The 10,723-nt window shown below is 39.3% G+C and overlaps 1 protein-coding gene across 1 annotated transcript in view; it reads left to right on the top strand.

The window, feature by feature from the left end:
* LOC122556645 (A disintegrin and metalloproteinase with thrombospondin motifs 2-like) overlaps positions 1–10,723 on the top strand; it is a 227,373-nt gene that overhangs the window by 147,591 nt on the left and 69,059 nt on the right. Inside the window, exon 5 of the mRNA XM_043703613.1 lies at positions 6,567–6,650. Within this exon, the coding sequence (XP_043559548.1) occupies positions 6,567–6,650 (84 nt within the window). The remainder of the gene's footprint in view (positions 1–6,566; positions 6,651–10,723) is intronic.

Raw genomic sequence — 10,723 nt, 5'->3', positions numbered from 1 at the left:
CACTATTTACTTGGGTGGCAACTTTCAGAGATCTGTGCACATGGACACCATGATCCCTCTGCTCATCCACACTACCAAGTATCTGACCATTAGCCCAGTACCCCGTCTTTTTGTTACTCTTACCAAAGTGAATCACCTCATATTTACCTACATTGAACTCCATTTGCCACCTTCCTGCCTAGCTCTGCAACTTATCTATATCCCGCTGTAACCTGACACATCCTTCCTCACTGTCAATAACTCCACCGACTTTCGTATCATCCGCAAACTTGCTCACCCAACCTTCTAGCCCCTCCTCCAGGTCATTTATAAAAATGACAAACAGCAATGGTCCCAAAACAGATCCTTGCGGAACACCTTGTCATTCCATCTTTGCCATGTTATCTCCTCTCATGCCATCCCCATGCCTTTTCTTCCATCCTCCCTGCCATTGCCACCCTGGCTTTTACCATTCTCATACCTCCCATCAGTTGGTCTATGTTCCTTGCAGAAACAGTCTCTCTCTGGTCTGGGTAATTTAGTTATTTGTCTTCCATTGACTTCTGCCAGTTCTGTTCCCCACCAAAACCCCACTCCGGTAATGTCACCAGCCATGCATATGTTGCATGCTGCATTCTTCCTTGTGCCCCAGGCATTGCCCACAAAACAAAACCAGCATCAGGCACACTTCTTCAATCATCCAGGGAGAAAGTGAGGACTATAGATGTTGGAGATCAGAGTTGAGAATGTGGTGCTAGAAAAGCACAGCAGGTCAGGCAGCATCCGAGGAGCAGGAGAATCAATGTTTCGAGCATAAGCTCTGCATCCTGATGAAGAGCTTATACTTGAAACATCAATTCTCCTGCTCCTCGGATGCTGGCTGACCTGCTGTGCTTTTCTAGCACCACACTCTCGACTCTTCAATCAACCAGTCAACTGAATATTATTGTTGTACTGACATTAAAGTGCAGATTAAAACTAGTGTAAAAAAAGTGTTTGTACAGTTTTTGAGTTTGGATAGGAAAAGAGAGTAAGAAAGAGGAATAAACAAGAGGTGTAACCTTCATCACCCTTTGTCCTTAGGTGAATGTTCAATAGCAAAAAAAAAAGTAAAATTGGCATTGACCTTGATTGGGACTGAAAGCCTCAGGAGAATAACAGTGAAAGGACACAGAAATGTCAGAAGAATTCACAGTGGGCTTGAATATAAATTTACATTGAAGGTTGGTCTTAAGTTAAAAGATTATTGAATGACAGGTCTTTTTGCAAAAACTGCACAGTGGAATTGATAATTTGACAATGGACGATGGCATTTTCATGAGTCTCTGATTAGTTAATAGGAATTGTATTTATAAAGTACCAAAGTCTAGAGGGAAAGGCTTTAAACTAATAGGTGAGAGGGAAGATTCAGGTAAAGTTAGTATTGTGAGCAGCAAGAGAATGATTAAGGCAGAGTAGCAAGCAACTGTAACAGGACAGGACCAGAAGTTGAATGATGGAAACAGAACAATAGTTACAATAGCCATATTATGGAAAATAGTAAAATGTCAAAAGTGAAGGTGACAAATCAGAATACGTTAAATATTTTCAGTAGGATAGTGAACTAAATGTGCAAGTTAGCAGGAGGTTGATAGGCCCAGAGTAAGTTGGTGGGGTGAGTAAAGATGTAAACTTGTTTGGGATAGCAAGGGGTCCTGTGCCTCTGCTCACTCATCTCAGCTAAAATTATACGAGTCGCAGTGTCGATGTCAGGATCTTGGGCCAATTAATGTCTTACATTGCCGATTAATGGCCAATTAAGGGCATCTTTCCTCTACCTGTGGCGATTTGGCTATGGGCTTGAGGTGTCCCTCATGTTGGGACACTCTATGCCCTGGGACACTGCCCTTCCCCCGCTCCACATTTGATCCCACTTGTTTGAACTCTACCTCTAATCCCCACCCAATACCAGGTTCCAGATTAGCTCTCCCTTTCTCAAGTGTCTCTCTGCTTGGCCCTGGTGAGGCTGCTCTGAGAAAAGAGAGATAAATAAACTGGAAGACTGTAGGCCAATTAAGCTTCTATCAGTAATAGGGAAAACGCTATAATCTGTTGGTCAGGATGTGATAATGGAGTACTTAGAAGGTCACAATACAGACCAAGGCAAAGCAGATTTATGAAAAGGAAATTATGCTTGAAAAATCAGTCAGAGTTGTTTCAGGGCGTAATTAGCACAGTAGACAGGGGGATAGTGGGTAAGGGCAAGACCAGCAATGAAAATTTCCATCACCATGAGGAATGAAATCATGGTGGGACATTACAGGGAAGCAGATGAGTATTTGTTTCAATGAAAGTGTGAGGAGAGAGGAACCCATTTAGTTAAAGCAACAGGAGACAGGAGGCTTAAAGTTCAGAGTTGAAACATGGTGTCAGGAATTAAAAGTACACACTCAGAACACCTTTGTGACCAACTGAAGACCTTACTGCACAAGGACAATGTGGTAGTTAGTGTGTGTTAGCCTCTCCACATTAAAAGAACCCATGCCCAGGTGGCTTCTTGCCCATTGTGATGAAGTTTGGAGCTTGCAACATCAGGAGCCTCCAGCAGAGACAGACCTGAATGTCACGGCACTACTATAGCTCAGGAATGTCAATGCTATCACACTGACATCACTGCCCCAAGTGAAACACCATATGTGGGAGTAATTCACCTCAAAATACACTTTCTTCTGCACAGGTACTTCTGAGGGAGAAGCATGGGGTTTATTTCACTGTAAAACAATAAAGAGTTGACTGCTTCAGCAAGTCCCTCTGGAGATGAACAAAAGCTTCATGACCCTTCTGTTCATCCTAATCCAGAAGTAGTACATCACAGTAATTTAGTGCATGCGCCCCAATCCTAGAAACGACATGAGGCCAAACAGAGATTCTACTCCAGCCTCAATCACTTGTTGTCCCATGTTCAATCAGGAGAAAAGCTGGTTTTCCTCAATGATTTCAATGCCAGGGTTGAGAGCGATACAAACCTCTGGAAAGATGTGATTGATAAGGAAAACATAAGGCATACTAATACAGCCCTACTCCTGATAAAATGCACAGAACCTGGTCTAGTCTTAACCAATATTTTGTCAGAACCACAAATACAGGATTTTATGCTAACACTGTCACTCCAGGCATTGGCACATAGTTCACGAAGTCATGTGCCCTAAACTAAATATCCACCGGCCCCTACTGCCTGCTCCCACCACACAACACTGTCCCTTAATGATTAAGACCCACAATGAGCCACTGGATAAGGTGGATCAATTTGGACACCACGAGAGCCTCCTGTTACCAGTGATGTAATTGAGCATCGCCTCCAGTGTGACATTGCAGCTTTTGGCAATCTGAAGAACAGAGTATTGGATGACAAAAATCTCAAACCTAATACAAAACTCATGACCTACAAAGCAGTAGTGTCACCTTGCCCCTCTGTCTAGAAAAATGTGGAAACAGGAAAATGAGAGCAGGAGTAAGTTATTTAGCCCTTTCAGCCTGCTGCACCATTTTGTATGATCACGGCTAATCACCCAAATCAGTAGTTGTTTCCTGCTTTTCCTCCATATCCTTTGATCCCTTTAAGCCTCAAGTTCTATATCCAATTCCTTCTTGAAATCACATAATGTTTTGATCTTGACTGCTTTCTGTGGCAGTGAATTCCACTGGCTCACCAATCTCTGGGTGAAAAAAATTCTCTTCACCTCAGTCCTAAATACTTTAACCTTATTCCTTCCACTATGACTTTGGTTCTGCACTCCTCCACCAACGAAAACGTCCTTCCTGCTCCTACCCTCTCTGTCTCTGCTAGAATCTTTTAGGTTGGTATGAAACACCTGTAAATTCTTCTAAATTCCAGGGAATACAATCCTAACTGAAGCTGATGAAGGGCTTTTGCCCAAAACGTCAATATTTCTGCTCCTCAGATGCTGCCTGACCAGCTGTGCTTTTCCAGCACCACTCTAATTTAGACTTTAATATTCGGGTCCTCCCTCAGGCCATTATATTCCAATACTGAAGCAATAGTTACAATTAAGCAGCTGTGTTGGGTGGTCACATTTTCTGCCACAAGACTTCCAAAACAAGCTCCCTACTCTGAGCTCTGTCAGAACAAGCAGTTATCAGGAAGCTGCCTGATGTGGAGTGACAGGGATAGGGTAGGGGGTTGGGTCTGGGTAGGATGCTCTTCAGTGTGGATTCGATGAGCTGAATGGCCTGCTTCCACCCTGTAGGGATTCTATGATTTAATGCATTGCTTTACTGTTGTTTGGTCATGGCAGCAATAAACATTTTGATAATTGAAGTATGTGATGAAGTAGGTTGTTGGCATGGTTACATGAGAGTGCAACATAGGTTTCATAAAAATTGTGATTATTTCCAATGTTGCCACGTTGACTTTTAGCACTGTGAGACCTTTTCCTTTCTTGACCTGGGTAAGGTTTGTAATGTTTACATTCTTCTCAGAAGAACATACAATAAACTGCTGTCAGTCCCTCCCACCCTGACAGTAACCCCAAGACTTGTACTTTACGTAAAGTAGCAGATGACAAGAGTCAGGCAATGATATTTAGCCTGCTAGGTAATGTTATTTATATTAAATCCTACCTTCAAATAAAGAATCCACATTATTCTTTCAGCAATCCTTGTTATGATTGGTGCATTTACATTAAACAGAAGAGTGTAATCAGATTGTAAGGATTTGAAAAATAAATTCTAGCACTCTATGTTGGTATTTGTTTTGTTGTTGGTCTTTGTGAAGCAAAATTCTCAAAGGTTTTGCATTTTAATCCGACTCCTGTATGATATAGCAATGTTTGTTAAATGTGAATGGGATTGATTAAAGTCTGATTTTTTTTAATGCATGTTCATGCTGCATTAGAGACAGTGCAGTAATAATGTGACTGGACTACTAATTTACAAAAGACATGGCTTTAAATTTCCCCATGCTAGATGGTGGAATTTAAGTTCAGTTTTAAAAAAACTGGAGTCTCTGTAATGATGAACTCAATTGTTATAAAAACCCATTGAGTTCATTAATATCCTTTAGAGAAGTCTGTCTGCCATCCTTACCTATTCTGCTGTATGTGTGACCAGATCCATTATTGATTTATCCCTTAAATTGCCTGGCTGAGCTCTAAATTCAAGGGCAATAAATACAGTGATTGACAGCACTTCCCATATCCCACAAAAGATCTTGCCTCTGTCTGGATCCACATCTTTCTTGATCTGATGGTGACATCTTTAGTGCTCACATTCTGGAGAATTTAGCAGAGAGTGACTATCACTCAATATGATTCAAACGTCCAATAAACCATCTCTTCAATTCTAACCCAAGAGATTCTTTTGCAAAGAGCAAATCAACCTCAGATATCCATGAATTAATCCATCCTGGTTCAAATTTGGTTCGTTTGACTAGAGAATCAACCATGAACCGACAACAATCTTTTAAAAATATATTATTTAAGAACTTTTTGCATGGGAAATAATTTTGTTAAAGAATGTTTGCAAAGATCATAGCTATTTTCTCATTAAACTGAGAGTTTGGTCTGAGTTTGTTTATGCCATGATTTTGATAAGAGATAGGGCTGTTATTTAAGCACAAGGATAAAAGAAATCTTAGTTTGATGTTTTGATCATAAATTCTAAAGTTGCATAATTCTTTTTTCCAACTGGTATTGCTATTTAATCAAAATTGGCTGTAGTTTTAAGTCCTTAGATAATCCAGTGCAATGTAGTTGTGGATTGCATAATAAATCAGTTCAGCATGCTAGACTCCACTAGGGCATATATTAATTTAAAATGTCCCTTCAAATTCCTGACATTTAAAAAAAATTAAAAATGATAAGCACATAAAGGCTAAAATCCTGCTTTGTCTTACTTTGCCAAAATCCTGTTAATTAGAATTAAGAGATGCTAGAACATTTTGAACTACACATGGCTTTTTGCATTATTACAAGCACCTCATCACTGTTGTCACGATTGCACTATGAATCTTAGGCTTATCAGAAAGGTGACAGTTACTTTTACATATTTTGTCAGTTCTTTAATGCTAGGATCTTAAGGCTACTTATGGTTCGCAACAATAATGCGTTTTGAGCTTCATTTGTTTCTGACTTTATGGAAAGCAACACTAAACAATAATAGTATTGTTTGGCTGTGATCGTTGTCAGTACTGGTGGATCTCAGAATGCTTAGATAAATCCTCATTACAATGAGGATAACTAATAATGAGATTTCTTCTGGATTAATTTTTCAGCTTGTAAGCACATTATTTATCAAAGTTCCATTTAATGAATTTGCAGAGACTGCCTGTTGATCACAATGGGTGTATTATTGCCATTGAACCACATAATTTATATTTTATAATTTCCCTTGAGAATTCCAAGCTGACTCCGTGGCCCTCTGCTTTAAATTGTATCCTGTTTATGGGTCCAAAAGGAATAATTGTACAAAAATATCTGTTTGTTGGTAATTTATAATGTTGGAGCCAAGTTAGTTTTGTTATGTTTTCTTATAAGGATGTTACTACTATCTAATACATCCTGTCAAAATTTATTTCTATTTTTCTGCAGGTTAATGAGATTTACCATGATGAGTCTCTGGGAGCCCATGTCAACGTTGTGTTGGTACGAATTATCATGTTGGGTTATGAAAAGGTAATGGAAAATGTATTAGTTGTCTGGGTATGTGCAGAGACCCTAACAAAGTATGCACAACTGTTAACATTTCAACAAGTCAAAGAGTTGTTTACGCACATTGAGGCCAGAATTTTCTGAACCCACCAACCCTTTCAGATTACTGAACAGAACTATACACATACTTGATCTCCAGTTAGCTGGGTAGTATTATGGCCAAGTTTAAAGAAATTCTAGAAACCAATCTCCTGGTGCCATGCCTCTAGTATAATTGGTCAATTTTGAGGAAGAAGAAGTTTCAGTCTGTTCCAGGCTAATTAGGATTTGATAAAGATCTGACATTTCCAACCCTTGCCAGAATTTGAGTTTACACAGGCTATTAAACTCAGGTGCTATATGCATTTTTTTTTGGCACATACTGATCAAATGTTAATTTATTTTTCTAACATCTATTTCTTTTTAGTTGAAATTTCTAAAGGAATACAAAATGTAATGATACCATCACAGTGTGCCTTTTAACTCTATTGCAAGTCATAAAATTGGAATTGGTATTCCAAGATCAGTTTTGTGCCACTTCTAAATAAGACCTTTTAATATCTACATATTAAGACTGGCCCAATTTAATCAAACATACTTAAGCAAAGGCATCTGTTCTTGTAAAATCCTGTATTCTCATTTTGTACATGTACTTGCCAAATTTTGGAAAGTAGAATTTGACAAAATCTCTGCTGAGCATTATTGGCTGCTTGGGTAAAGCTTTGTGACGTTAGATCATATGAGTAATTAAGCTGACTCCTTGCACAACTTTGACTTTGCACCAGCAGCTTTGTCTTTGTGAGGTATGTGGCAAATTGCAAAGCAAGCTTAAAAAGTTGATTAAAAAGTAATGATTGCTTCATAATTGTGTTTCTAGTCAAACATTTTAGCAATCTTGAATGAATATTCTGGGGCTCTTGTGGTGCAGTGGTAATGTGGACTTGAGAGACTTGAGTTCCAGTCCCCCTCAACCAGAAGTGTGTAAAAAGATCTCTGGACAAGTTGGATAGAAAAATAGGTTAAATTGGATATAAAAAGGAATGAGTTCAACTTCTATCACAATAACTGAAAATATAAAATAAACATGAAATGAAAGCTAGTATTAGCATTCAAACAACTACTAGACTATCAGAAAACAATCCATCTGAATCACTATTCTGTCTGGTCTATGTGTGATTCAGAATCCAAAACAATATGGCTGACTCTTAACTGCCCTCAAATCACCCTCCTTAACTGGAATGCAGCTCTGCCAGGAGTGTGCCCATCAAGAGTATGCACCCAGGTGATTGCATGGTTGCTTCTCGCTTTCACTCTGTGGCAGTACCATCTCAATGAAATTCAGCCCAATGATTCTCTTGTTAAGCCAATAATTTCTATATCTGCAACTTCAAAATCTGTTGCCTTGAATCGTGTACCTGTTACAAGTGCAGGTTCCATTCATTTTATTTCTGTAAGAGAAGTTTACCAAATCTTGCACCAGGGACTTTTCCATTATATCCCTTCATATTTTCAATCATTTTGAATACGATCCTATGAATTACAAACAGTGCTGGCTGAGTGCTGACCAAACGTAGGCATATTTTACCAAATTGTTTTACAACTGAGGTAGGCCAGGCAGATTTCAGATTTGTACCAATTTGGCTGGAAAATCTGAATTAAAAAAACATGAAGTGATAGAGAAACTTGGCGGCACTTTATTTTCCGTTTTGGCACTTTGCAGCATTCTAGGCTCAACATTGAATTTAATAATCTCAGACCATGAACACGGTCATCCATTTTGTTCCCACTGTTTTCCTTGCCCCTCCCTTCCAGTATTGGATTTTGTTAATCAGCCATTATTATTTTATGTTCTGCTATTAATGCTTCCTCTGGACCTATCTCAATAACCATCACCACACTGTTTGCCTTCTGTGCCAACTGTGATCCCTAATCTCACTTGCTCTCTAACCATCCCCTGACCTTGTTTTCTACTCCACTTGTTCCTCCCCACCTTCCTTTACAGTATTACACCTGTTACTTATCCACTTCTGCATTCAGTTCTGGGGAAGAGTCATAATGGACTCAATACATTAACTCTGTTTCTCTCTCCACAGATGCTGCCAGGACTGCTGAGTTTCTCCAGCCGTTTTGCTTTCTTTTCAGATTTCTATTGTCTGCTCCGTTTTACTGTTGTATAAATTAGGGAGCCTATTGTTCTTCACTACATTTCACCACAAAATGAGCTACATTTCAGGAATAAACCAAGTTTTGAGAAATGAATTAAGTGTTGTGCAGTTTGAGGCCCCGTACATCAATCTGGTTATGAATTGAGAACAAACATTTCTCCAGAGAAGCACAACAAAGTTTTGCACCCTCAGTTCTTGCTTTTTTAAGTTGGGAACCCATCTTAAGCATCCACATTGGAAAGAAGAGAGCGAAAGAGAAATATATTATTTCCATTCACACACACATTTCTTTTAGGCTGATGTTGACAAAGGTTCTGATACTGTTGAAAAAGAGTTACATGAACTTGCTGAATTTTTCATCACTTGTTCTCTATGAGCTGTCAATCGAAACTGCTAGGTCTGCCTTTGTACTTGAGTGTACTGATGGTAACAAAAGAAGTTAGAAATGATTTCAAAGTATTCCAACTGTTGGTAAGTGTACAAAGTGTATGTTTATCTCAGACTGAAAGATTTCTATTGAAAATTTGAAGAATGTAAACAAAATGCATAAAATACAACATGGTAAACTGCTAATGATTTTTAAAAAAAGTTATATGTATATAGTGTGTTTTAGGGCACAGGATATCCCAATGTGCTTTACAGTCAGTTAAGTACGTTTGTAGTGAAGTCACTATGGTAACATGGGAAATGTATGGCAGACGATTTGCACAGAACAGGTTTTCACAATTAACATTGTGGTAATGACCAGGTAATTTAAAAAAAAATCATTTGATGAATCCCCTTTTCACAAAGCAGTGCCATTGGCACATCTATATGGCACAAAGTCAGCAGTATGATGGAATACTCCCTGGTTGCCTGGATGGTTGCAGCTCATCCAGGACAAAGCAGCTGCTTGATTGGCGTCACATCACAAGCATTCAGTCCCTTCACCTTAGTAGCAGCAGTGTGAACTATCTACAAGATGCAATGCAAAAATTCACCAAAGATCCTCAGACAGCACCTTTCAGATGCACAACCACTTCCACATAGAAGGACAAGGCAGCAGATACATGGGGACACCACAATTTGCAAGTTCTCCTCCAAACCACCCACCATCCTAATTTGGGAATATATCATCGTTCCTTTTCTGTCATTGTGTCAAAAATCCAAAAATTCCCTCTCTAAAGGCATTATGAGTCAACTTACAACACAGGGTCTGTAGCAGTTCAAGAAGGCAGCTCACCACCACTTTCTCAAGGACAACTGGGAATGGGTAATAAATACTGGCCAGTCAGCAACTCCTATGTCCCATGAGTGAATAATCAAAAGCAAAATAAATCAAAAGAATCAGAATCAAGAATGCCACCCACTGAATTAAGTGACGATAACAAACATTGAAAATAAATAAACTAAAGACATCTCTTATTTAACTTCTAAAGCTTTTCAAACTTTTACACCTACATAGAAGTAGGGATACAACTATGTGGTGCAATACTGAGGAACTTGGGGATTCAGTCTTTTGCATATTTGGCAGGAAATATAGTGGCCAGGATTGTTAATCATGGCAGATGCCACATATAAGTCTCTTGATGGCACAAAAACTTCATGCAATTTGGAAGTGGGAACCTGCCAATGGGGTAACTCACTGACATTCTGTCATCGACCAATCATACTATTTATTAGATTGCCAGCTTGGGCAAAAAGGATTTCCCTCTTCACCAACTCCCTTCATTGCTACTCCCTCTTCACCCATTCCCTTCATTGTTTCCCCTTCACCCATTTCCTTCGTCGCTACTCCCTCTTCACCCATTCCCTTCATTGCTTCTCCCCTTTACCCATTCCCTTCATTGCTTCCCCCTCTTCATCCATTCCCTTCATTGCTTCCCCCTCTTCACCCATTCCCTTCATTGCTTC

Source organism: Chiloscyllium plagiosum, chromosome 14, assembly GCF_004010195.1.
Source record: "Chiloscyllium plagiosum isolate BGI_BamShark_2017 chromosome 14, ASM401019v2, whole genome shotgun sequence".
NCBI lineage: Eukaryota > Metazoa > Chordata > Chondrichthyes > Orectolobiformes > Hemiscylliidae > Chiloscyllium > Chiloscyllium plagiosum.
The sequence above is the reverse complement of the archived record's forward strand: the minus strand, read 5'-3'. Positions and strand labels throughout refer to the sequence as shown.